This window comes from Aptenodytes patagonicus, chromosome 6, assembly GCF_965638725.1.
Source record: "Aptenodytes patagonicus chromosome 6, bAptPat1.pri.cur, whole genome shotgun sequence".
In the NCBI taxonomy this organism is placed as follows: domain Eukaryota; kingdom Metazoa; phylum Chordata; class Aves; order Sphenisciformes; family Spheniscidae; genus Aptenodytes; species Aptenodytes patagonicus.
This window is the reverse complement of record NC_134954.1, coordinates 45,081,477-45,109,258: the sequence shown is the minus strand read 5'-3', so window position 1 is coordinate 45,109,258 and position 27,782 is coordinate 45,081,477. Positions and strand designations below refer to the sequence as shown.

Genomic DNA, 27,782 nt, shown 5'->3' with positions numbered 1-27,782 from the left:
GACTTGATTTTTACATGTACTGTTAGTCAAAAGTTACTTGTAGATACTATGATGTAATTGATTTGAAAACAGTCAAAATTTGTAGTGGTTAAGAATTAAGAACGTGGGGTTCGTGAAAATGGTATCTTCTCTGAAAGTGCTTAATTAAGTTATTAATATTTTTATGATCAGAGTAATTTTCTAGTTTAGACAACTATTTTCTTACCTAATGACTGACATAAGTATGAAGCTTCTTTCCTGCAGTAACAAGATGCTATGACTGGACTATGGTAAAAATAGAAGTACAAGAATTACAGAAATAAATGAAGACAGATAGGGTAAGTTTATTGAAAGGTTTTTAATCTTAAGTTTCACATATTCGTTTTTGAAATATAGAGCTCTCTTCACAGCATAATGAGTAGAATCAACTTTTTTGTTAATACTTTAACATGGTCATTCAGAGTTTTATGTCTGTCTCAGGCTTGCACTTTGGTCATTTGGTCTTCAAGGCTTTGTAGTGAAGCTGCTGGCAAAGTAGTAGTATTCTCAAGGTTGGTTGCAGACCAGCTCAGCTATGGAAGGCTTAATGGGGAATGTTGTTTATGTTGAAAATATAAAATATATCCATTCAATATCTATTTATACATTTTTACTACATTCAGAACTTACATCAGTAAAGTACTAGTGGCTTTGGGACACAACTTTTGCTAAAACATGAGAATATGCAGCTTTTTTTAAAAGAAGCTGCTTTTGTTCAGCTTGAGTTGCCTGGCACAGTATGAGAGATGAGAACTCACTGAATTGTAGGGAGAAGGAAGGCAGTTTTTCATGTGACTTAGAACAGATAAATTCACTAGGATCCCAGGGCATTTATTAGGTTCTTGTTATGGCTGAATCTATCCATAGGAATTTAACCATGGCTTGCAGAAGAGGCTTGCCAGCAGCAGTGCCAGTGAAGCTTAATGCATGTTGCCTGTTTTTTTTCAAAAAACCAGTATTAGGTTCTAGTAAGTTCTGGTGGTGAACAGGAATACAACATAAATAAAGATATGTACAGTAACTTTAGATTATTTAATATGATTCTTCAAAATTAACCCGTACCTGTTATAACTTGAGACTTACTTTGCATAGTAAGAGGTCCTCAGATTAACTGCTAAAATGACACAACAATACATGGAGATGCAAAAGCACAAATTTGTACTAAGAATGTAGACAAATGCAAGAGCATGAGTCACATTTTCAAGTAGCTTAACTTCTTTGGGAGACACACAGTATTAAAACTGCATGAAAAGTGATGCATAGCTAGCTTTTAGCAAGTATGACAGCACGTCAAGTGAGAAAAATGCCTTTTGGGATGTGTGAAAAGAGAAACATTTATTTGCATAAGCAACTAATTTGTGCAGTTTCAAATTTAGACTTGGAAGTGGAGGATTTCTCCTTACTAAAATAATCTGGGTGATAACAAAAAGACAAATAGATTAAGTAAGGTCACAGACAAAACCCAAGCCTGAATTCAGAAAGGCACGTGGACTGCAGCAATATGAGCTGAAAATATAGTATAGAGTAAGATTACAGCAGGAACTCTCTTATTAAGAAATATTTTGAAAGAGGGAGATAAGCATTCAGCCATTCTCGATATATAGTTTTCCTTACGGTCAGAAAGTGAGGCACGCTGCACTTCATGATGCCAACAGAGGAAGTAGTTAATGAAATATGGCCACTTCAATGGCATTTTCAAGTATACCTTGTCTAATTGTATTTTAACCATACAAACTAAAGCAGCAAATACAAATCACATTTTCCTTCTTTGAAGCACAGGAGAGGTATGATTGTTTTGTATTTATTTAGAATTCCCAGTCTGTATCATCTTGATTTGCAGTAATATGTCCAAGTTCAGTCCCAACTGCTGTTGAGGGCAATGTGAAGAACTCTGATCTGTTATTTTGAATAGGAGGTGGTAATAGAGACAGTAGTGAATTCTGTGTTTGTTCTTTTATCTAGAAAGAAGAAGAGTTAAAACAGGGCTGCACATAAAAGTCTACATAACCTTGCATCTGACTTCATTAAAAGCATGTGAAATCAGAGCCATGCTCTTGCATGTTACAATACTGAAAATAACAGGATGAGGGGTTTAGCTTTCCTCACTCTAGAGTAAGTTGAATTAGTCTTTCAAGACTAATTACATTAGCTATGCAGTTCTGCTTTAAATTAAGAACATTAACCATTATTTTTACTAATTAAGCTGACTTTAGTTGTTAACCAACTTTATCAAAAGGGAAATGGATTACTCTTATGCTTCCTATTACTCTATCAATACCATTTTGTTAAAAAAAAAAAAAATAGTCTGAGGCAGATACGCTGTTACAGGATGGTTTTTGGCTTCAGCTAACTTAACTATTTTGTAATTCAACTCTAATATTTTGTGGCTTAGGTTATAGCTAAGTCATTTAACAAAATGTAGTAAACTCACCTGTTTGAAGAACGTATGCGAAAGCAAACTGCTTGCTGATGGCCTGGATCATAAAATGAACAATATAATTACGTTTTGGAAAGTAAAATACTGCTTTTGGAAAATGGGCCAGACTGACAAATCAATTTAAGCCCTGTGGTTTTTCATCCACGGGACGAATGTGAAGCATGAGAAAAGCAGCGCAGAATTCCTACATTCTATGCCTCAATTTGTAGCAATGACACTACTAAAAATAAATCTATTTTTAAAGGCTTTTTCACTTTTCTGTTTAACAAGGAATTTAATGCCTCATTCAGAAGAGACATAGTACTGAAAACATACACTTCAGATTTCTTTTTTTTTCTTGGACAAAGTGTATGTTTAAAAATTAATTTTACTTGTTACAAAGTACATTCATATTACAACATTCAGGGGTCAAACAACTTTAAAAGCATGGTTCCTTTATCAGACAAGATAATTCTTAAATTACAAAACCAAAGGTTAAGTGTAGTGTTTTGCATAGTACTTCTGGTCTGACTTTAACAGTATTCAATAATTACTGTATTCTAAATTGTGGGCTATACTTGGTCTTAGATTGAAGTGACAGAAAATTAGTTTTCACCAGAAGGTTACCTTTTCTCAGGGTCCTGTTGCAAGCAAAGTTCTACCAAGTTGTGGAAAGCAGGTGAAAACGTTTTGGAAAAGGGAATTTGTAGTCTTTCACTGGTCATTGTGCGTGTCATGCTCTCACCAATTCCAGAATCAACACCTGATCGGGAATTCTTCATCCTGGATTCCCCATGGGGAAAGGTATTTATATCCCAAGGACAGTATGTGGGACCTTTCAGCTTTTGCAGCAGCATCTAGTAGAAGGGAATAGCAGTATAAGAGTCCAACAGCTATCCAGACCTCTTCAGGCTAAGCTGTGAAACTCCAGGAATGGAAGGATTATTTGATCTAGAAAGAAGCATGCATATTTGAAATAACAAAAAGCAGCCACCATTTCAGCAGTCATTGGTTTCTCTGAGTAAAACAAAAAAAAGCTCAGTGTTTGAAGTAGAAATAGAGTTTAGCATCATACCTGGGTGCGAGGCATATCTTGAAAAGGAACATGTCCATTGGCTAATTCACATGCTGTAATTCCCACACTGTAAATGTCAGACTTCATGTTATACCCAGACAAATCCTGTGAGAGAAAGAAAACTCTACTGGATCACTGATGCCATTGAACAGTGCTGACAAAAATACAAATGTGTGTTTCAGGACAAGATTCTAATACCCTGTAATCTACACGGGATTGACACAATTAAATTGTGAAGCCTCAGGCTTTGTTTGGAAATCTGATGGTTGTACTGAAGACAAGTTTTAGGATCTGCAGTAGTTTCCGGGAAGGTCAGGTAAAGATACTTAGTACAGCACCACCTCGCCAACAGCTTTAAAACCGGTTCTCTTTAGGAGAATTCCAAATTCACTGCTTCTGTGTCTTTTTAAAAGTTGCAGTTCAACAGCTTCCACTGCACTTCTACAAGCAGACTTAACTTAGAGGTTGAGTACTTCCAGTAACTTTGAATAGGAAAAATGAAGTGTAATTTATACTAACCTGTCTCAGTAGTTCAGGACTCAGCCAAGGAAGCACAGATGTACTAAATTGCGGGAAATCATATACCACCTTTGACTTTTGTCCATTGTTAACTAAACTGTAGAGGTTGTTTAAGCCAGAGAGAGAAACCAGCCCATCCCCTGAAATCAGAATGTGGCTAGCTTTAATATTCCTGTAACATAAAGTGGTAAATTTTAGTTGTAAGAATTACTCAAAGCACTACTAGAGTAGAAAGGCTTTCATATTTCATTAACTTAGTGAGATGTTAGCATGCCATTCTATTTAGCAGATTATTTTCATGGAAGTTCTTCACTCAGTACAAGTTGTCTTTTTAATACAGTGCCGAGAGAGAGAAGAGATGATCAGCAAGAAAAAACTGCCAGAAACAGAAACTGGAGAAGGGACCTCCTTCCCTGCAAAGGGTATAAAGTAAGGAAGCCCTTTCTACAACTCTGATTCTTCAGCTTCAAAGAGACAAAGCCAGACAGATGTATAATCCCTGTAACAATTGGCTTTAAATAATGTATGAATACCATTCTTGTTAAGCTTCTACAAACCTGGTTCTGCTGTATTATTGAAAAAAAAAAAATTACTTACGCACTGTCTGACATAAGGTATATGGAAAAAAGGAGACAACACTTGAGCTGAAAATGAGTTGTGAAGTGAAACTAAATTCTTAATCAACTGGATGCTGTAATGACTCTGACCTGTTGACATTCTCCTACCTGTGAATGTAGCCATTCTGGTGCATGTAATTTAATCCTCTGATTGCACCAAATAGAATGTTCCCTATCAAAGCTTCACTCATTCCTTCAGGAAAGTAAGTCTTCAGCAGGTGTCTAGCTGAACCTGGAAGTGAAAAAAAACCTAGCTAAGCCTAACACGTCTTGTTAAACTACTTGCCTATGCTTGCTTCACTGTATGCATTCATCAAGAGCGGTGTTCTCATGTTTATATTGGCTATGGTACATCGAGAACAGTTACATGGATGCAACTGATGCATCCATCAGGCAAAGATCGCACTCAAGTCATGCTTCTGTTAACTGAAAGTCTATGCCAAACCTGTATTCAATCCAGACAAGTTTCTGTTGGCAAAATTCAAAGTTGTATAAAGTCAAATACATCTCCCAATTATCATTCCTCACATGTTGGGTGTTAGGACTAAGGGCAATTTAATGCAGTTCAAATACCAGTCTTCACTGGGGAGGAAGATTATGTACAGAAGACTTCTCTAAACAAAAGGTTTGGGAAAGTTTGTTTTTTCTACAAGACAGGAAATGCTTAAAGAAAAACCTCTCATGGACCATGTGGTCCAAATTGTATCAGCCCTTTTTCCAATTCCAAAATTGCAGTTAACAGTTCTTACCATAGGCCATGAATGGGGAGATGACCCAAAGCCAACTACCAGCTGTAAACACTGTCCAAAGAGTCATTACGTTGGGATGCTGGAAAAAGTGGGATAAAACCACTTCATTCTATGGAATTAAATGAAAGTGGATGTGTTAACCACAAGACAACAAACAGCCTTACTAAGAGTATTAACTATGTCAGTAATCGGTAGAAAGAACTGTTCCCTGTGTGCATTTATACAAAGTTGCAGGTGATGTGCATAGCCTGCAACAGAAATGTAAATAAGTTGCCTATAATTGCATTTGTCTGAAGTAAATCTAGTTTGCTCATAGTCTGAAGTTTTTATGTTAAATAGAGTACAGAACATGTTTCAAAGAAAAGGTGGTGCAATCACAGAAGCATTTCTGAAAGACGTGTCAACTGTTGTCTTCAGAAAGCAACTCCCAAATTTACACACGCCCTGTGTTCATATTCTACTCCTTGGAAGGAAAAACTCGACTGAAATGACCCAGTACAAAAACAAAGGCTACCTGTTTAGTAACCTCATATGTATTCATCACTATCATCAGACTTGTGCAGAAATGCTGTTGCTTTACCTGTAAGGCTTTCAAATGCTCTTCAGAGCAGTTTTCTAGGTCTGTGATCCTTACAGCAACTTGCATGCCTGTAGGTGTGTGCCGTGCAAGGTAGACTGAAGTTAAGTTGTTGAACCTCCTTCCTGAAACCAGAAGTGGCTACCTTAACATTGGAAAATATAATAATCCACCACATAATTTCCTTCATATTTAGAGATAATTTTACAGTTCTAAAATTGCAATTGATAGCAGCATAACCTTTTCTTTAAGAATGTCAAGAACTTAAGTAGTTGCAGCAAAATATATCCAGCAAATTAGTTAAAAGCATGACTCTGCTATTTTTAGAACAACTAAAAATGTTTAAACATTTGTCAGTATCAATCATACATCTAAATGAACAACACTTTTAGCATGCATATTCACATAAACATATGCACACACAGTAGGATTCAGGGTAGCCATCCTTAGGACAATCAACTCAGGTAGCCAAGTGACAAGACGTGATGTTACTTAATGCTGTATTGTCCACATACCACAGATTTAAAAACTGACATGCACATGAACAAACATCAAGAAAAAAATTCTGGTAATTTTTGATTTGTCTTGTATCTTAAAAGTGATTACTGAAACATGAGCAATGCTCTGCACTTTTCTCAACTAAGGAGACACAAGAATAGTTCTAGTCAGCTGATAACACATTTTCCAAGCTTAATATTTACTGCAATTAGCAATAACCTATTGAGAGCATGCATCTGCAGGAACAAGAAAGATTTTAAGGTACATATTACCTATTTCCAGCTGGAGTTCATAGTGAGAGACATTAGAAGAGCAAAACACCATTTCATTCCTTCCTGTAGATGGGGGAATCCAGGCTAGATCAGAATCAGCCTAACAGTGAGGAAACACAGTTCTCAAAATTACTATGTAAATTTTAAACATGTTTAAAATTAACACAGAAATATCATTAATTAGAATGCTAAGATCAAGTACTTGCATCAGAACATTCAAGCTGGTGCTTTTACCATTACACTGAGACTTAGTTTTATGAGCAACTGTTGGGGTTTTTTTTCTGTGTGTGTTTGGTTTGTTTTTGAACTGGTACAAGATTAAGAGTAACACTTACGTCACCTATAGTCTTCTTCCACAGTGGAAGCCCCAAAGTAATCTGGTTATTTTTGCTGTTAACATTTTAAGAAGTACCCCCTAATGAGATTATTTTTAATATGTACCAGCTTCGTATTTAACATTGCCAGTTAATGTTTCTATTTTCTTCTTACCAGGCATTCGTGGACGCTGCTCTGAGATAGCTCTTCTGGTCTGATTGATTCAACTGGTGTACGGAGAATACAGGAACAGTCCTTGAGAACAGAAACAAGTGAGCGTTAGTGGAGTTGCTGCAATTTATTAAACATGGCACTGGGAAAACATCAAAAGTAGCCCCTATAAGCAGGAGTTCAGAAAGTTTTCTGCTGCAAGTCAGTCAAGCAGGAGGTTAAGAAACAGCATAGAGCACATATACATGGCAGACCTAGACAGAAGAGATACTAAACAGTCTCCTTCACTGAAAGTTGATACAACAAAGTTTAAACATCTCAGCACTGTGGAAATCCACTCAAGCAAGTGATTTCACCAGAACTTTTTCACATTAAGGTATGACTGGGTAACAAGGTACAACTGCCAAAGTTTTTTAAATACAAACTTACCAAACAAGACATGGAACCGCTTTAGATCAGGGGAAAAGTCATACACACCCATTTATCCTAGAAAAATTAAAGTAGCAATGTAAGACGGTACATAAACCTGTGATAAATATGTTTCTTTAATCACAACTGTGAGGCATTCCTCTCAGTTAACACACACACAAAAAACCCCCCCAAAACTACAGCTCTGGGAAAGCCTGCTTCTATTGAGCCTTTAAGCAGCATATGGATTTCGAACTCCATACTGAGGATATGCAGTATACATTCCAACTCAAGTTTTCCCTTTTGATTCATGGGTTTAGAGATCTTACTACCACTTCTGAACAAACAATTTAATTGCAAGTTACCTGCATAAGTGCAGAAGGTAAAAAGGAATGAATTCATGAATCCCTGGCAGTTTGTAGGAAAAAAATAACTGTCTATTGTTTTAAAGGAGCACAGCTGTGCTAGTCAGATCTCAGCTCAGCTGTATGCAGCTGAACTAGCTCACAAAAAAAGCAAGCCAGAAGCAATTGCACTTCACATTTCACAAGTGAGAGAGGAAATACTATTGAATGGGACTTGAGTAAGAAAAACAGGAGGGGAACCAACTCAGATAAATTTCACTTTACTTAGGCTACAGAATCAGCATTCAAACTCCCTACAGATCAAAGTAGCCACCGCTGAAAGTCCTCCAGCAGACTTTGTCTGATGCTTTGAAAGCTTAGGCAGTGAGGAGAGAGAGATGACTGTGTAATAAGCATATCAAAGCTTCTGAAGTGTAGAGTGGGACTAGCTAATTTACTTTAGCTACAAGCAAGTCTTCTACCATGATGAATCCTACTTGGTGGCTCACAAAGTCAGCTACAGGAGACACTTCCATGTTAATATGTAATTATTGCTTGAAAGTTAACTTTAAAAAGGTGAAGTACTATATCAGAATGATCATTTTGTTTATCAAGGAGCTAAGCTTGATTATATCCCGCATTTAAATTATGTACGCTATTTAATCAAGGCAATACTCTTGAAAAACTAACAAGCTCCTGCCACCCCATCCACTGCCAAATATCCAAGCCACTCCTAATCCTTAATATTTTTACCGTGAAAAACTGCTTGAAGTAAAGAAATACTGTAATTCCTTATTAAAGACAAAAAACAGAGACAAAAGGAGATCCTTAGTAGGTGTTTGGTGCCTTCAGAGGATCAGGGCTTGACTTACACAACTTCACTGAGGAAGTCTGTGGCAGAGTAGGTAAAAAAAACGCAGGTGCTTCAAGATACCGGCCAGCACTGTAATGGCTTACAGCATCCTTCTCCTACCTGGAAAGAAGATACCTCATTCCATTATACAAGATAATTTATTCTGTTGCTCAGAATATGAAACCACAAAAGCTAAGCTGAAGAAAAAAGTCTTAACTATGATACACTAAAGTAAAATCATTGTAGAATTCATTCAAAGGGGTATAGCCAGCCAGCAGAAACGTCCATGATCCACATTTGTTCAAATAACATTACCTTTGTAAAATTTTTAGTTTTGTTTTTCTTATGTAGTTTAACATTGCTTCCATTTTCAATACGGTTTTGGATCATGTCCCTCCATAAACCTTCTCCCTGTTTCCACATTTTTCTTTCTGTATCACAGGCTTTTTTTTTTTTGTACTGTAGATAGTGACAGTATTGCACAGCTGAACTGACACATTCATCATAGCTTGGCCAAAGCTTCAGATGCAGCGAGCAATGCAGGGGAGAAAGAAACAGAAGAACGTGCCTGTGAGCCGGGGGACTGCAGAGGCTCTGGAGCCCAGAGCCCAGGAACCGCGAACGCACGTTACTCTGGTTCTGCTGAGGCTGGGCTGCAGCTCCTACTTCAGTGTTTGGAGTGACTGAGGCAGCTCTCGATCGTGTATCTCGAGTTAAGCGATCCGTCCGTGGCAAAAGTAACGGAACGTGAGAAAATGATGCCCCGCAGGTTCTCCCAAGAGAGCTCCTCACTTGTTCCGTTAAACTCCTACCTTGCCTTCCCTGCGGCGCCCCCGCCTCCTCCCGCGCCAGGCGGCGGTTTAACGGCGGATTAACCCCCCTCCGGCCCCCCGCGGCGGCCGGGACAGGGCTGCGCCCCTGCCAGCGCGGCGGCCCCGGCGCCGCTCCCCACAGCCGCCTCCCAAGCTCGGCGTGCGCCGCTCCCCCCTCTCCGGCCCGCCCGGCTTCCCCCGCAGCGGGGCTGAGGGCGCGGCCAGCCCGGAGCCCCAGCGTCCCCGCCGCGGCCGGGAAGCCCTGCAGGGAGGCAGCGCCCGCTCCTACCCGACCGCCGCCTGAGGTCAGGGTCAAGCGCGACCGCCGAACCGAGCAGCCAGCCCGGAACCCCGCCCCGCTCCCAGCCCCTGCGGAGCCGCAGGGGGTGGCGGGGGCCGCCCGCACCAGGCGGCCCGGCGCATTGTGGGGTTTGTCGTTTGCGCCGGCGGGCGGCCCCTCCACGCCGTGCGGCGAGCCGGGGGCTGTAGTTCTGGGGCGGCAGCCGGGCGGAAGTCATCGGGGTCCTTCTTCAGTCGCCGCTTTATTGCACGAAGGGCTGCTGCCTGTCGGCCTCGGGCGGCGGCGGGGAGGAGGCGCGCCGGAGGAAGCGCTGGGGCGGCTAAGAGGTGCGCGGCGCTGATTCGGGGTGCTTCTGTCGCCTCAGGGGCAATTTAGCGAGCTCCCCCCTCTCTGCCCTCTCGCATTAACGCCTTCAGGGCCGCATCCTCCCTCCCCTCTCCCTCGGGGCCTCTCCCCGCTGATTCGCGGCACCATCCAGGCTCTCCTGGGGCACCCGCTGTGCCTGGCGCAGGCTGCTGAGGTACAGCGGGCCGCGGTGGGCATGCGGCGGCTTCCATGCGGTTGGTTGGCGTAGGAGCACGGGGTCTGAGCGCGGGGCAGTGTCCTGGCCCGCGGCCGGCCGTGCGGCGGTGGGGAAGCTGCGTTGTCCCGCGCGGCGTACCCTCCCGGGGCGGGGAGGCAAAGAATTCCTCGTCCTTTCTTGTGTTGCAGCTGGCAACTCTTTTCACGGTGGTAATGTAGATAGATATTATGTTAAGCTTTATCCGTTCGATATATGTGCTTAGATTGCAGTCAAGTGCTAGGCTCTGGCCGCGAATGGTGGCTGTGACTGCAGGCGTGCTGGCTCGTGTGACCTTCAGCGTGCTCGAGAGTTCCTTCCTGCGTTGAAGTACCCATAATTGTATGGGCTCTCCTTGGAGGCTTATGTCACTGCTCTTAGAAGGCAAAGCTTGATGATATTTTAGTTGTGGTCCTGCTTACGTATGGAGGTCAGGGCAGGCTTCTATCAACTTTTTAATCACATTGTTACATTCTGATCAGCTGATTAAACTGTAGTAAGAGTATCTGTCAGTAAATGTCTTTTATTCTGTCAGCCGTCCTAGTGAAAAAGTGCTATGTGGAGTTACATCCTTGTATTTTTATTTTTTTTAATGCAATCTTCAAATGTAGGCTGTTGCATACGTGCTTATTTTTTGGTTATGTTTCAGAGTTATCGTTGACTGATTGTGAGAGTCTGATGGAAATACTTAATGAACTAGTAAATAACTTTTCACACATTACAAGGCAACATAATCAATTTTAGGTTTGCTTTCAGATACTTGTTATCTTTCAAAAGATGTATTTCAGAGTAACAATAGGAAGACTTCTTTTTAATTACACTTTAATTACACTTCTAACACTGAAGCTAAGTTGAAAAAAAATTAATTTCCAATACCTGAAATTTGTCAACTCTCTAGCGATGGTGTCATCTATTAGAACTGTATCAGTTTATCAAATTTCTGGTATGAGTATCTGAAAATGTGACTTAAAGATTAGAGTGTTAGAAAATCACAGGCTTTTCTGATGGTGGTTTGCCTCTAATAGTGGGCTTGTTGGGATGAATATTGTGCAGCAGGAGTGCTGTCTGTCAGGAAGGATAAACATGATTGATTGATTAGTTTTCCAAGAAGATGCGAAAATAGCATTTTCATGGAGATGGTTACAAAAGAGATGGCAGATCTCTTATCTAGTTAGATTGCTAGTGATAATCTGGTGACTGAGTCATATAGATCAGTCTGGTTTAGTCTAATAAATACAGAATTGTAACTGTTAAAATGCTGAGCACTGGCTGGGGTATATATTACGAAATTTAAACCACGTCCTTGGGTGAATTCAGCTATGCATCAACTGAAAGCATTAGTGATTTCAGTTAACTTAAACGTTATTTAAGTTCACTTTAAGTATACTTTGTAGAGAACAAGCTTCAATTTTAAAAGAAGCCTCTAACAACCTTTGTAATGAAATACTAGCACAGCACTTGCCTCAAGAGCATATATCATATTTTTGTACTCTCTAACCATCAAATACTCAATTCATGACAGTTCTTTTTTTCTCTGAAAAAAGAGATTGGTTCCCCTGTGATCATAACATTACTACATGTATAATTATTTCTTGTGGGTTTTCTTTTTTCAGAAGAAAAAAGTCTACCTTTTTGTTATGATTCTGCATTTACAGAAAAGAATTAGGAATTAATAAAACTTGATATGGGTATTTCATGCAGGTAGCATTCATAGTTTCAGATTAAGTTAGACTTCAGTTAAGCATATGCTATTTTTACACTGTGTGCTAAGGGTGATATAGACAACCTCCAAGCATGTAGGACTTAAAAAAAAATCTTAACTATCAAAATGTGGTATTCAACAGTATATACATGTATACATATACATAAAGCATATATACATGTACTTAACAGGTAGTTTTGCCACTTATGGAGAATACACATTATTACAGATGACTGACAAGGAGAAAAATTGAGTCTGGCTTGGTTTAACTCTGGATAAATAGGATGAGGGAACCGTTGTGGCCAGCTTCATGACCCCCTTGATATTTATCATCCTCTAAGAGGCGTTCTCCAGCTTCCCCTCTGAAGCCTTACACCCACCCCAAATTAAAAACAATCCAGGAGGGGGGTGTGTGTGTGTTTTTGTTTTGTTTTCTTACAGTTCCTTTCTTATACCATACTATTTATGGTTGAAGGTCTGTTGCAGGTTTGCTTGTGATTATTACACTTGTTATTAGGGTTGTGTTGGCATACTCTTTTAAATGATTTTTTTTTTCCCTTACATGAGAGAAACACAAGCACTAAGTGGGTTTCTGTAGGGCTAGTAATGGCTGAAAATAACAGGTGTTAGGCACACAGCAGTGTTAATTGTGATAGACAAAGTTCGTGTTCACATAGATTTGTTTTTCAGTATATAGTCCTTTGTCCTTCATCTCATACTATATAGTGTTGAAGGATTTGGCCTCTGCCTCTGAGCACTAGTCCTAGGAATGTTTTGGCAGCAATTAAGCGTGGTCATGTTTGCTATAAGAATAGAACTGTTTCATTAACCTTGAGATGCAAAATATGTTTATTGTTATTAGCTGGCTTGACACCATTCCAATTTTAGTAATGAAAAAAGTGCTGTGTTAAAGACTTGATAATTTTTTTTTTTAATTGCATGTTTACATAGCAATAAAATTTGGCATCCCAGTGTAATTGACTCATTCAGTTGGCTTCCTTTTGGAAAATGGATGTTGCCTTCTTTCTTCATCAAGTTAGAATCTTTGTTGTTGAAATTTTGTTGTTAGTTGTGGCCCGATGTCTTGCATCCTGTAATTGTACAGAGGAGCAGATCTAGTTTAGTCTTTCCAAGTGCTTGTGAGGAGTCAACTGCTCTCAATGAATGGAAAACAGCAGGAATAACAGGATATTTATGTTTGAGCTTGGATGTTGTCAAAATAGATGCCAATATTTTGGATATGTTTTTAACTTTTTATGCACAAAGAAATTAACACATACATTTGTCTATGGTTTCCAGTTGTAAAAGCAACTCATCTCACCTTTCTGATAATTCAAATTTGAATTAGAGTTCTCTAGTGGTAGAATGTCTTCAGAATTACATTCTGAAAGAAGGTGGCACAACTGTCTTTTTGCATCCATCTTGAATTTTTCAAAGCGGTAGTTACAAAGATAAGACAATAATTTTTAATATTTTATAGCTATTTCAACTTTTCTAAGGCTTTACTCAATATTGCTTTTGCAAGTTAATCTTGGCTGAGATCTTCTGACTCATTGAAGGAAAAATTAATAGTCTCCTGTCATGTGGTCTCTTTTCTGCTAAGATCAAACCATACATTGAAATATCAGTGGTTTAATGGAGTATGTAGTTCCTATTCTTTTAGGTTTTCTTTTTTTAACCTATACACTATGACATCTTACCACTTAGTAGACAATTAATGTGTATTTCTTGTAATACTTTTAACATGTTTTTCCAGCCCTTCATATTTTTTTTGTTGATTATGCTTTAAGTTTTGTACAGTTTTCATAGGGAGTTTTGTCAGGTCTTGTTATAACATTGGTGAACAATAAGACTGTTGCTTGAGTCATAAGTGATAGCCCTCCATGCTTTTTAAAATACTTCTTGGTATGAATGGGCTCCAGCATTGTCTTTCTTTTTGAGTTTCTTTTCAATTTTCCATGTACAGATGATCTAGCAAACCTCAGAGCAACTTGGATTCCGTGGGGCAGATGCAAAAGGCCTAGGACTAGTTCTCACTGCCACAAGAGGTCTTTTTCTTAAGTGCGTTATAGGTACTCCTGGTTTTAGCTTACTGTTTCAATGTGAAACTTATTCCATGATGTGTGTTTCACATTGAAACAGTAAAATTTAATTTAGAGAGTACAGACATACACAGATTGAGATAGATATGTATGTAAGTATATAAAATGTTGTCTGATATTTCCATTTCTCTTGAGCCTTCCTCGAAGAAAGCCTCCTGAGAGCACCACTCCTGCATATAGGCCATTCTCCAACATTTGATTTCTCCTTGGTTTTTCCATGTTCAATTAACCTATTTGTAAAAGAGTCAAAATTGGCATATGAGGGAGTAGGGGGACAAAACTGATAAGTATGTTTTTGTGGAATGAATATAGTAAATTGACAGTGGAAATAATCTTTATAAATAAAGATTAAAAATAATACCTAAGAAAGTTTTCTGGCTTCTGTTTTGGACATGTCTTTCTGCATGATTTAACAATTTTAATAGCACAGTTATGTATTTTAAAGCCGTGTAAATTTTATGGGTTTTATCCAAATGTATTTAATTATAGTTGTGACTTGCAGAAGGAATCTGCACTTAGGAATTAGTTTTACAGCTGCAGAGTAAAAGGGTCATGGATTCACTTTCAGGGTGGTACTGCACAGTGTGTTAGCTAGTTGAATTTCCAGAGAAGTTGCCCCATGGCATGCTAAACTAAAGCTATGGGAAGCATTGGAAATGTGAGCATTAACTTTTATGGTGTTTGCTTATCTAGCAATCTTCTCAAAGGTTTTGCAAATGAGGTTGCCCTTTCAATTCAATAGCTTGATGTTGGCCTGATGCTCTAGAAAACTTTGAGCCAAATGATTTTTTTCTTTTTTTTTTCCCCTCTTTGGCTGAACTGAGATTGACCCTCAACAAATAGTGTTTCTGCTTTGCACTACTTAGAAGAGAGATTAAATCCAATCTTAAGAGGAAGTAGCATTCATTTTTACATTATTAAAACTCAAAGGAAAAAGATTCAATCAGTTGTGAAGAAACTGTCCTATGTTGCTGAATTTTGTCTCGCTCTACAGTGACTCTTTTTATTACAAGATAAAATCATCTTGGCTGCGTGGATCTACAGCAGTCTTAAGTGTCATCTTCTGCTGTATTGAGTTGTTTTGGGGGAGGGGGTGTAGTTAATGTTTTTCAGCAATCCATTTAAAAAACAACCTCTTGAAAAAAAAAATCACAAACTAGTGTTAGAAGCAGCTATACATTCAGATAGCAAATGTTTCTGAAATTTTAGTCTTACTGTGTTTAATAAGTGTCTAATATGGATAATAATTGAAACTGGTAAATAAAGTACATATATAAAGAAATAAATGACAAAGCAAGAAGATACTGCTCACAAGTGTGAGCTGACCCTAATGGAAGAAAGTTCTTTTTTGATCTCCTGCCAAAGTCTACAAGCAGATGAACTGGCAGGCTCTAGGCTTTCTTTAAAAAGCTCCTGCACTGTCCATTTTGATCTTGTCAAATGAGAGGTTGCTACAGACAGAAAGACAAACCTGTGATTGTTGTGCTTGGTGATGGGAGATCTTAGGGAAACTGTTGACAGCAAATTGGAAATTACTGTAAGATTTCAAGAGAATTTTGTGTTTACTGAATGTAGGAGGAGGGAAAATAAGACTTTTCTCTTTCATTTCATATTTTTCTGTCATCTAGGACTACTCTTGTATTTTACATGGAAGATGATTGATCAGTCTTGGCAAGGGAACAGCAGAATTTTTACTTTATTAAACTGTTCTGATAGGTTATCTCAGTTAGTCATGGTAGTTTCATTTCTGGTTTAAGTGAGTCCCTGCTGAAGAGGAAACACAAATTTTGTCATGATCCACAAAGTAAATTTCTGATAGATCCAATTTTTAATTAACAGACTTCTAAAGGGTAAGAGATTAAAGCAAACAGTCCTATAAAACTTTTTTATAACAATCAAAATGCTAAGAATGACAGTTTTGAAATCCTGTCTTTAGAATCCATCGCTTTAAATAAAAGTAGTAGCCTGAAGAAAATTTCTGTTTAGTTGGAGCTGCTGTCCTTTAGAGTAAAAGGGAAATGCTTCATTTCAGTGAATGAACCTGTCATACACTAAATATTATATGGAAAAGGAGGAATGGTATAGACAGATAGGTAATTGACAGGGTCGATGCTGAAGGTGAGATGTTATGTCTGCAGGGAAAAGACATTTTTAATGCTACATTTTACATGTAATGTGTAAACGGGGGATTAAAACGTTTGTTTACTTTTTTTTTTTTTTTTTTTTAGTTAAAGGATAGTACAGGGAGGAAATTCAGACTGAAAGAGACCAAGTCACATTAATTTACCTGTCTCATTTGAAAGAGTGACATCTATTAAACTTTGGCATTCTCTTTGTTTTATTTCTAGATGATGGCTGAGCTGAGAAGCTCATGAAGCTTACATGAAATATCCTATAGATACTTCTACTGATCAGTAGTAGCCCAGATGAAATAAGCATGTCCTAAGATGGCAATAGATCTGGAGTATGAACCAGTCTACAGAAGTGAGTTGATGCCAGATTTGTTAGTGTCTCAGTGGCTTGATGGCTCTCACTTACTCTGTCTCTAAACCAAAGCCATCTTTCTACCAAAGCAATAAAGGGGCGGTGCACAGTCTGACTACAGAATGCTATTTCCGAAGAAGTGAACTGTGAAGAAAGGACTCATGAATTTTGATCACAGGGGCTTGGAGAGCGTCTCTGGTAAGTTGAAGAATGAACTGTTACAAATCCTGAATGTATCTAACATGTTATAGAACACCAACCTGAAGACAACCTTAAGTTTCACATTCTTTGTATTGCTTATCTGATATAGCAAATGAACAAAAATGGTGAGTCCTCTTAACTAGCTTGTAAAATCAGCTTCCATTGTAAAATGTTGTTTGTAAAATTCTCAGTGTCAATAATCAACACTGGCATTTTTTCCATTGAAAGGTATTGAAGATAGTCTTAATCTTTAGTGGAAATGTTGGAAAGATAATCGTTGTATACCTTTGATATGCAGTATTTTAGCAACTTAGAATTACTTTTTCTTTTTTTTGCAATAATTGTGAAGAGATTAAGGCGGGGGTGACACGGCACAGGACAAGCTAAACTTCCTTTCCAGGATTTTCAGTATCATGTTTCTCAGAGCGTGATTCTGTATGGATGATAATGGAATTTTGTATTTGATCCCTGATTTCAAGGCAGTATTCAGTTGATTTTTGTAGTTACTTTAAGACTGTTTACATCTATGTTCATTACCAACCAAAAGGATAAACAGAAAAATGTGAATTTCCTTCAGAAAAGGGAAGTGTAACTATGCTAAAGCCAATGAAACCTTACGAAATCAATAGCTCGTAAAATGTAGGTCTGTGTTTTAGTTCAATGAAGAGGAAAAGATAGAAATTGAAACTCATTACATACATCATATTCAAGAAGTCGGAGGGAATCATGGCTAGACCAGCTTTCCAGGAAGTTGTGGAGTCTGTTGGGGATGAGGAGCTTGCAAATATTACAATGTAAATCAAGTATTGATTCAGTAAGTATTCTGGTAATTAATCCAGTACAGAATAATTCTTCGCAAATATACTGAAGTTTTATAAAGTATTTTATAGTATATAGAATGTATACTACTGTAGCAATATTAAATATATGTTGTATTTAATAGTAATGTATTATTACTGGCATTTACTCACTTTCAGATGTCTGCTCCAGTGAGGACCTTCCTGAGGTAGAGTTGGTGAGCTTGCTAGAAGAACAGTTGCCAGATTACAAGTTACGAGTGGACTCTCTGTATCTGTATGAAAATCGAGACTGGATTCAGTCCCCTGCCTGCCATGGCCATCTTCCTGAAATCACTTCTCCAGTTCATGATGAGGAGCCCCTCCGTTACATGAGTGAGTATATCTGGGTGTAGGATTTTTTTTTTCCTCCCCAATTATCGAAGAGAAAACTGTAAATATAAAATTAATAATATTATAAAGTGTTCAAATCTGGAAAACTTTGGACAGGTGGAAGAAAAAGCTGAGTTCAGGGGAAGTGCTTGTAGTTCAGCACTGCAATTCTAAGGGCTGACCTAGCATGTCCCATGGCTGCCTGATCATTAGATTTCACATAGAAATAAGAGTGGGAACATGTGATAGTGAAGAAGAGGCAGGAACCTAGAATTGCACTAGATTAGATGTAATACGAGAGGTATGGAGTATGCAGCAGCTCTCTGTTTTCAGGAACATTAATGATGCGGTGGTTCTTTTTATGATGTTTGCCCTTTTGTGTCAATGTTGCTTTTGAAATGCTGTTAATCGTTTCTTCTGGAGATAGAAGTGGTGTGAATGCCAAATAGGTGGGTGCTAGATCAGTGTTGATCACTGCCTTCCAGTTTTGAAAATACTAACTTATCCTTAAACCTAGCAGATCATAAGGAAGAAAATGGACAGCTTCCGATCACATGAAGAAACCTTTAATATGTAAAAAACAAATGTATAGAAGGCTGCCAAAAGAACTGAACACTTACTTGCCTGTAGGTTCAAGTGTTTTGATGTGAAAAGAGGAGAATGCATTGTAATCACTTTAGAGAAATGGGGAAGTCCTGTTTCCTCCATGTACTGGAACTATTGGAACAAACCACCTGGGAGAGTGAACTTGGTATTTATATACAGCCTTGGTACATATATACACAGTCTGTAATGATTACTTCTTGCTTGTACATGCCACCTCTGAAAGGGTTGTTGTTTGTGCTTTAAGCCTCCACCCAGGGTATATAGCAAATGAGTAAGTAAAATATTATCTCCTAAGAATGCAGTACTCGACAATTTAAAGCAATCCTGTTATCAGTTGAACTTGCAGGCTTGGAACTCTTTTTAACTGTGGAATGTATTTGGAAGGCCGCTTAGTGTTTATTGCTCGGTCTGTTTCTGATAATAATATTGCAAGCATAAATGATTTTTTTAGTTGAGTGAAAGCTTTTGTAGTTCACTGGAAGCAGTTGTGTAGTCAGTGTGGTGTGCACTTGCCTCTAGTTTTAATTATGAAGAGGTGGGATCAGAGTCTGTCAGTGCTGGAAGGAACTTTACATCAAATGTGGCTCTGCTGAAGCTCTCTGGTCAACACCTGCAGTTCCAGTTCCAGCACAGAGCTCTGAGAGAAGGACCTTCACTCAGTGTGGGCCTGCATTTCCAAACTGCAGTGAGAGGGAGGGGTTTTATCAACAGTGTTTTAATGAAGGCAGTCGTATTATTTGGCTGTCAAGGTACTACAGAAAGTGGTGTCTTCCTCTTTTACCCAGTGAGAAGTTCTTTTGAACTATAGAAAGTGTCCTGTGAAAATAGTAAACTGCTTGTGAGAGTTTTTTGAACAGTTGCCATAGATGTTTTCTTGACATTCTCAAAAATGAGCTGTAACAATGACTGACGTTGTTAAAAGATAACTGTTAGGCATAACATACAAAACTAATTCTGTCATTTAAGAACACTGTTGTAACTGCTGAGTCTTATAAACTCAAGATAAATATGGTTTACGTTTCTCCTAGAAGTTGTCCAAAGAGATTGAATGTAATAGTCATTATATTAGCTTTTTTGAGCCTAGTAACTTACAGGGAGATACTGGAAAGGCCCCAGACAAACACAGATATAAATCAAGATCTAGTTATAATGAGTGCTGAATAGCTTGGTGGGTGAAATTTGTATCTTTCTTTCTGTTGACTGGAATTGGGAATAAATGTGGCAGTCGTACTCTTGAAGCGTAACTTGGGTTTTTTATGTGGATATCTCCCCCTCCCTATATATGTATGGAAACATTTTTATAACTTTTTCCTAAAGAGAATGCTAAACTCATGGTTTGAGTGAATTTGTAGTTGACATCCAAGAGAAAAAAAAATTAAACAACACAACAGTTATTGCACTTGAGCTCCTCCTCTTTTTATGGCTGCGTATGCCTATTAGAAGGTTTATCCAATGACCAGTTGAGTTCCCACTGGCAGTGTTTTCAGTGAGGTGGAAGAATATTTTCTGCTTTAACTGTGGTAGCATAAGAAGCCCTGAATTACAAAACATCTGTCTTTAGAACTACTTTGTATGTGTGAATAAAGGGACATGGCACAACATAACAAGAATATTAACCAAAATGAAGAGTTGCTTGCAGCTTTCACTTGGCAAGGTGAGTGAGGAGAGATTGCACATGTGTGTGTTCACAAGAGAGAATTATAACAAACTATGTATAATTTTGATCCAGTACTGTGAGAAAATAACAAAAGTTGTACAGAGTTAAGTTTCAAAGCTGTTAGTTCTGTGATTTCATTTATCAGAGTAAACATATTTGCTTTTGATTTTAGGAACCTACCTACCTGAGTAACCTTGTATGTAATTAGTGTAAATCTTTATTAAGGTGACTTAGCACTGGATAGAAACTTTTAACTTAAAATCACCTGGTGGGAACAGTTACCACAGGACAGCTGGCTATAATATTCTGCCTGTAATGGCTGAAACTTACTTATGTATGTGCAGTGGATTTTCCAAATACTAGTAAGCCAGATGAGTTTGGAGTCCCCCTTGGCAACCACTATCAGCAACCAAGCAGTACAGTAAAATTGACCTCCCAAATGCATGTTACGCTACTGATAGATAGGAACTTTAAATTTGTGAAGAGTTTCTATTTTTGCCCTGCTTAGAAATGCAATTAGTAAATGGCACTGCTGTAAGTTCAAAGCTCCTAAATACTTGAACAGCATGTGCTGGGTTTTTATGCCTACTGATCTACTTGATAAAAAGCATTTGATTTGTTAGTTTGATTTATTTTTCTGTTAAGCTCTTAGAGAAACAGTTCAGTAAACCTTTTTCTTCTATATTGTTCTTTCTGTTCTCCTGTCTTTCAAGACTACAAGAAAGTTTCTTTCTATACTAAAATGCAGCTTGTTTTTGTTCCTAGCGTAGCCTTAGTGTTATGTTTTAAAAGGTTAGTATGGACATTATGTATGTAAAGGACATACATAGCTTATATAACATATGTAAATAAAGTTAGTGTGCACTCCAGCTTGGCACTTCACTATCTCGTAACTGAGTGTGCAGTCCTCAACAAGAACAAATAAAGAAAAAAAACTGCGAACCAATACCGCCACGTCTTCAGAGTATGAATCAGATTTAAACAAGGTAGAAGAGTCAAGGAAATCTTCAGAAATAGATTTAGACCAAATCCATAGTAATCTCATTTTGCAGTGCAGTGATAATGGAATTAGTTTCAAAACAGGTTAAGTTAGACCTTCAGTTGAAGCAGATATTTCTATATTTGTTAAATTTGTATTGCTGCCTTCTTTACTTTCATGATCCTGATTCCATAAAGCAAAAATAGCAAATTTCTGTTGAACTTGGACAAGCAGAAACATCCATCACTTGCAAGTGAGATGTATAATTCTTATCCTGGAGGGAATCATATTTAAATGGTTCTTTAAAAGTTCTAAGGAAGTTTTGATAGTGTAAAAAGGATGTTTACGCATGCATTTATTTTTTGGTGGTGGTGGATGCATGCAAATAAATCACTTATTTCCTTACATTTTAATTCTTTCTCCTCTTTGTTCTTTTTTCCACCCCGTATCTTTCATTTTCTGTCACTCTAGCTCTTGTTGAACTTCCTTCCTCCTCCTTGGCTGGATCTCACAAATTTGCACAAGGTAATTAAGATTTCTTCTTTACTAGCATCTTCTATTTCTCAGGAAAAGAACTAGAGCAGACCGGTGTTTTGTGTTTTAGCACTGTGTTTTGTTCAGAGTTGTCGCAAATTCTTCATGCTTTGTTTATTCTTGACTAAGTCCTGTTTTTCAAATCCTACTTGTTCTCAGTTTTTTAATAGTTTTACAAACTCTTCAAACGTCGGAAGTCACTCGATCAGTAAGATAGGATTTACTGCTACATCTAAATTGCAGACATACATTATGCCATTTCTTTTTAACTGTTTCCAAGATGATCAAGCATTTAATAAGTACGTTTTCATGACTAGTCTCTGGGGTCTCCATACTTCCGGTGTATAGCTGTCACATACGCTAATGGGAACTTTGTTTCAAGGGTAAAGTCTGCAGGTGTGTTCAGCTGTATTTCGATATGCTCCAATATACTCTTCTCTCTCTCCCCAGCAGGCTGGATGATTTGATAGCTTAGCTGTATTCAAAAAGTTGATCTTAACAGATTTTTCTCCTTTTTCTAAATTTGAAGTATGTGTGAGCACCTCAAGTTTTAGCTAATATTGCTGAAAGCTGTAAATGTTCAATACCTCATTGTATTCAGTCTCCCAAATGAGTATTGTTTCGTATTTCTGAAGTTAAGATGCATTTTCACAGCCTCCGCTGGTTTCATCAACTAAGTACTGTATTTGCATATGAACATCATCCTCTGAGTTTTAGCTCTCTCCCTTCCCAGCAGTCTTCTTGTACTTAAGCTACTTCAGTAAGTATGTTTTTCTCTTCTCAGTTCTTGGCACAGATAATGTGGAGCAGAAAACCTACAGTGATGCTGATATGGTCAAACATCTGTTAGCTGAGGTACGCTCGTCTCTGTAATGCTATGTTAATATATTTGAGGACGTGTATTTGAGGAAGGGTTTTATTCAGCTACTGGAAATTTTGGTTCAGTTATCTTCAGGAGCTGCTTATTGAACACATGATTGGTTGCACCATCTCAGAAACAAAATTTAGTAAATGGGCACCCATGGAGCCAGTGAGGTGTAACAAAAAACCAGCTTTCTTCTGCTTTCCTGTTGCTCCTTTGCATCTACCCTCTCATCACTATTCAAGTTAAGCAGTCTCTTCTGGAGAAAGTGTCACTTGAAAGACCACGGGCCTAAGTATATGTGGCTTCTTTGTATGATTCAACAGAGCCCATATAACCTCTCCAGTACTCAGCACAAAAAACAAAACTATCCTCAGGTTTGGTGCTTTCCCTTCCCCCTGTTACTGCAAATGACTGTGGAAGAGAACGTGCTATATCAAGGACACAGTTATGGATGTGTTCTGGGTCCAAATGATGAAGCATTAATCATTGTTCTAACAATGTTGATCCGTTTGAGAGTGAAAAGGAATCTCAGAGTGGTGACGCACTAAACAATAGCTATGAAAATCTAAGACTACTCTGAATTTAAACCTTACCTTATCAAAAGTAGACATTTGTTCTTATTTTGTGAGCAGAAAGATCGGGACCTGGAACTGGCAGCTCGAATTGGACAAGCCCTCCTTAAGCGAAACCATCTGTTGACAGAACAGAATGAAGCACTAGAAGAACAGTTAGGACAAACTCTAGATCGAGTGAGTAATCTTTTTTTTTTCTTTCTTTTTTCTTTCTTTCTTTTTTCCCTCCTCTCTTTCTCTGCCCCCCCCCCCTTTCTCTGCCCCTCCCTTTCTCTCCCCCCCGCTTTCTCTCCCCCCCCCCCCCCCAAATAAATGTATTATTTCATTGTGAAAGTGGATGATTGCTGCTCTCAAACTACAGAAGTATACTTAGATGTCATTCTCCTAATTGTCATCATTCAATCAGCTTTCTCGGTCCAAGAATTGACTATGAAGACTGCATATTGTAATTACTGAGAAATTACGAGAATGTTAGGTATTATTGTGATATGTCTAGAGAGCAGGATTGCATTTTCAAGGTATTTGTTTTGACCATCAGCCTGATATCCTGCCACTAAACTAAGAATCTAATAATCTAAGTCAAAATAAGTAGTTGGTATCTGACATGACCTACTACATAACAACTTCACAGGTGAAGAAACAGCCAGAAAATAAGCTGGCTTAATGGGGTGCTTACACTAAGAATAAATAAATCAGTAGCGAGTCCTGATGATAAATCAGGAGCGAGTCAACAAATGGTTATGGGACTGGTGCCACAGCCAGGGGTTCGGCTACTTAGACCATGGGACTCGCTTTGAGAAACCTGGTCTACTGAGGGCTGACGGGGTCCATCTGTCAGAGAAGGGGAAGAGCATCTTCAGTCGTAGGCTTGCCAAGCTGGTGAAGAGGGCTTTAAACTAGAGATGCCGGGGGAGGGGAACCTCAGTCCGTCCCACTCCTACCAGTTTGATGCCAGGGCCAGCAACAGATGCCCAGAGCCTGGAGAAGGAACACAGGTCAGCAGGAGAGTGCCTGAAGAGCAGCACAAAGGAACTCCAGCCAGTAAGACAGCTTCATCGGGGGCCCAACTTAAATGCCCCTATGCAAACGCACGTAGCATGGGGAATAAACAAGAGTAGTTAGAGACATGCACACGCCCACAGGGCTGTGACCTTATTGGCATCATGGAGACGTGGTGGGATGGCTCCTATGATTGGAGTGTTGGGATGGAGGGATACAGGCTCTTTAGGAAGGACAGGCAGGGGAGATGAGGAAGGGGTGTCACCTTCTATGTCAATGACCAGCTGGAATGCACGGAGCTCTGCCTGGGGATGGATGAGGAGCCGACCGAGAGCTTATGGGTCAGAATTAAAGGGAAGGCAGGGACAAGTGACATTATGGTGGGGGTCTGCTACAAGCCACCTGACCAGGAAGAGCGGGTGGATGAGGCCCTCTGTAGACAGATAGGAGCAGCCTCACGCTCACAAGCCCTGGTCCTCATGGGGGACTGCAACCACCCGCATATCTGTTGGAGGGACAACACAGCAGGGTGTAAGCAATCCGGGAGGTTCCTGGAATGCGTCGATGATAACTTCCCTCTCCAAGTGGTAGAGGAGCCAATGAGGAGAGGTGTTATGCTGGACCTTGTTCTCACCAACAAGGAGGGGCTGGTGGGGAATGTGAAGCTCAAGGGCAGCCTGGGCCGCAGTGACCACAAAATGGTGGAGTTCAAGATCCTTAGGGCACCGAGGAGGAGGGCGCACAGCAAGCTCACTACCCTGGACTTCAGGAGAGCAGACTTTGGCCTCTTCAGGGATCTGCTTGGTAGCGTGCCATGGGACAAAGCCCTGGAGGGAAGAGGGGCCCAAGAAAGCTGGCTAATAGTCAAGGATCACCTCCTTCAAGCTCAGGAGCGATGCATCCCAACAAAGAGGAAGTCAGGCAAAAACGCCAGGAGGCCTGCATGGATGAACAAGGAGCTCCTGGACAAACTCCGACACAAAAAGGAAGCCTACAGAGGGTGGAAGCAAGGACAGGTAGCCTGGGAGGAATACAGAGAAATTGTCCGAGCAGCCAGGGATCAGGTTAGGAAAGCTAAAGCCCTGATAGAATTAAATCTGGCCAGGGACGTCAAGGGCAACAAGAAAAGATTCTATAGGTACGTCGGGGATAAAAGGAAGACGAGGGAAAATGGGGGCCCTCTCTGGAACGAAGTGGGAGACCTGGTTACCCGGGACACAGAGAAGACGGAGGTACTCAATGACTTTTTTGCCTCGGTCTTCACCGGCAAGTGCTCAAGCCTCACCGCCCAAGCCGCAGAAGGCAAAGGCGGGGACTGGGAGAATGAAGAGCCGCCCCCTGTGGGAGAACATCAGGTTTGAGACCACCTAAGGCACCTGAAGGTGCACAAGTCCATGGGACCCGATGAGATCCATCCGCGGGTCCTGAAGGAACTGGGGGATGAAGTTGCTAAGCCACTATCCATCGTATTTGAGCAGTCGTGGCAGTCCGGTGAAGTTCCCAGGGACTGGAAAAGGGGAAACATAACCCCCATTTTTAAAAAGGGAAAAAAGGAAGACCACCCGGGGAACTCCAGGCCAGTCAGTCTCACCTCTGTGCCTGGGAAGATCACGGAACAGATCCTCCTGGAAGCTATGCTAAGGCACATGGAGGACAGGGAGGTGATTCGAGACAGCCAGCGTGGCTTCACCAAGGGCAAGTCCTGCCTGACTAACCTAGTGGCCTTCTGTGATGGAGTGACTCCATCAGTGGACACGGGAAGGGCTACAGATGTCGTCTACCTGGACCTCTGTAAGGCCTTTGACACGGTCCCCCACAACATCCTTCTCTCTGAACTGGAGAGGTATGGATTTGATGGGTGGACTGTCCGGTGGGTGAGGAATTGGTTAGATGGTCGCATCCAGACGATAGTGGTCAATGGCTCAATGTCCAGATAGAGGTTGGTGATGAGTGGTGTCCCACAGGAGTCTGTATTGGGACCGGTACTGTTTAATATCTTCATCAATGACCTAGACAGTGGGATTGAGTGCACCCTCAGCAAGTTTGCAGATGACACCAAGCTGAGTGGTGCGGTCGACATGCCAGAGGGACAGGATGCCATCCAGAGGGACCTGGACAAGCTCGAGAAGTGGGCCCGTGTGAACCTCATGAGGTTTAACAAGGCCAAGTGCAAGGTCCTGCACCTGGGTATCAAAATGATAGTTAGCATGTTAAAATATAGACATGTATCAAAGCATCTGGAAAATTATTTTGAAGTAAATGTGGTTTAACCTCAGTCGGCAACCGAGTACCACACAGCTGCTTGCTGACTCCTCCCCGCCCTCCCCCGGTGGGATGGGGGAGAGAATTGGAAGAGCACAAGTGAGAAAAACTCGTGGGTTGAGATAAAAACAGTTTAATAATTGAAATAAAATAATAATAGCAATAATAATAATAATGTAATAATAATACTACTACACAAAGCAAGTGATGCACAGTGCAGTTGCTCACCACCTGCCGACCGATGCCCAGCCAGTCCCCAAGCAGCGGCCCCCCCCCCGGGCCAGCTTTCCCCAGTTTATGTACTGAGCATGACGTCACATGGTATGGAATGTCCCTTTGGCCAGTTTGGCTGTGCCCCCTCCCAGCTTCTTGTGCACCTCCAGCCTTCTCAGTCGGTAGAGCATGGAAAACTAAAAAGTCCTTGGCTAGTGTAAGCACTAGTTAGCAACAACTAAAACATTGGTGTGTTATCAACATTGTTCTCACCCTAAATCCAAAACACAGCACTGTACCAGCTACTAGGAAGGAAATTAACTCTATCCCTGCCGAAACCAGGACAGTAACTATTAAAAAAAAGTAGGTTCTGTTGTGCATTCTTGTGTTATCTTGAATTTTCAGTCTCCTTTACAGTGTTAAAATTATGATTTTGTGACCTTCCTATAAAACAGAGGTTGAATCTTCTGTGCAAATATAAATAAATGGATCATGACCTGCGAGCTATTTTTTAATCTCATTTTAGACTGGAGCAGTGATGTTCCAAGAGGCTGCATAAATAATACACTGTGATACTATGTAGCTAAAGTATATTTCATGAGCTGGTGATCTTCTTTTTTCATAGGTTAACCAGCTGCAGCATGAACTGTCAAAGAAGGATGACCTGCTTCGTATTGTTTCAATTGCTTCCGAGGAGAGTGAAACAGATTCCAGCTGTTCCACACCCCTTCGTTTCAATGAGTCTTTCAATGTATCACACGATCTGTTGCAGCTGGATGTCTTGCAAGATAAACTCAGAGAGCTGGAAGAGGAGAACCTTGCTCTCCGATCGAAGGTATATCTGACTTACAGTGTATATTATATATACTGGATATGAAATAAATCAGGATGGTTAAAAAAATCCAGCATCTGTTTTTCTCTTGAAGCATATGA

General features: G+C 39.8%; 2 protein-coding genes across 8 annotated transcripts in view; one reads left to right on the top strand and one right to left on the bottom strand.

Moving 5' to 3' along the window:
- Window positions 1–318: 318 nt before the first annotated feature.
- STRADB (STE20 related adaptor beta) lies at window positions 319–9,006 on the bottom strand. 2 transcript variants are annotated; one of them, XM_076342369.1, is made up of 12 exons: window positions 8,852–9,006; window positions 7,657–7,713; window positions 7,231–7,311; window positions 6,742–6,841; window positions 5,975–6,096; window positions 5,395–5,503; window positions 4,754–4,877; window positions 4,029–4,200; window positions 3,510–3,614; window positions 3,062–3,291; window positions 2,450–2,492; window positions 319–1,976 (listed from the first exon to the last, which is right to left on the bottom strand). In XM_076342369.1, the coding sequence occupies exons 2-12, from the start codon at window positions 7,666–7,668 to the stop codon at window positions 1,824–1,826; spliced, it is 1,251 nt and encodes a 416-aa protein (XP_076198484.1). In that variant the 5' UTR covers window positions 7,669–7,713; window positions 8,852–9,006; the 3' UTR covers window positions 319–1,823. The 2 variants fall into 2 exon arrangements, with proteins under 2 accessions (XP_076198484.1, XP_076198486.1); XM_076342371.1 differs by lacking the exons at window positions 7,231–7,311; window positions 7,657–7,713; window positions 8,852–9,006 and having other exon boundaries at window positions 5,975–6,116; window positions 6,742–6,798.
- Window positions 9,007–10,057: 1,051 nt separating this feature from the next.
- The window catches only part of TRAK2 (trafficking kinesin protein 2), a 29,159-nt gene continuing 11,434 nt past the window's right edge, over window positions 10,058–27,782 (top strand). For 2 of the 6 annotated variants that reach the window (XM_076342366.1, XM_076342367.1), the window contains exons 1-7: window positions 10,058–10,271; window positions 16,657–16,990; window positions 17,971–18,165; window positions 21,876–21,929; window positions 22,723–22,793; window positions 23,436–23,552; window positions 27,475–27,684. In XM_076342366.1, coding sequence (XP_076198481.1) covers window positions 16,954–16,990; window positions 17,971–18,165; window positions 21,876–21,929; window positions 22,723–22,793; window positions 23,436–23,552; window positions 27,475–27,684 — 684 coding nt within the window. In that variant the 5' untranslated portion in view covers window positions 10,058–10,271; window positions 16,657–16,953. Of the gene's footprint in view, window positions 10,272–10,600; window positions 10,678–16,656; window positions 16,991–17,970; window positions 18,166–21,875; window positions 21,930–22,722; window positions 22,794–23,435; window positions 23,553–27,474; window positions 27,685–27,782 lie in introns of those variants that run through there. The other 4 variants (XM_076342365.1, XM_076342364.1, XM_076342363.1 and 1 more) reach the window with 4 other exon arrangements.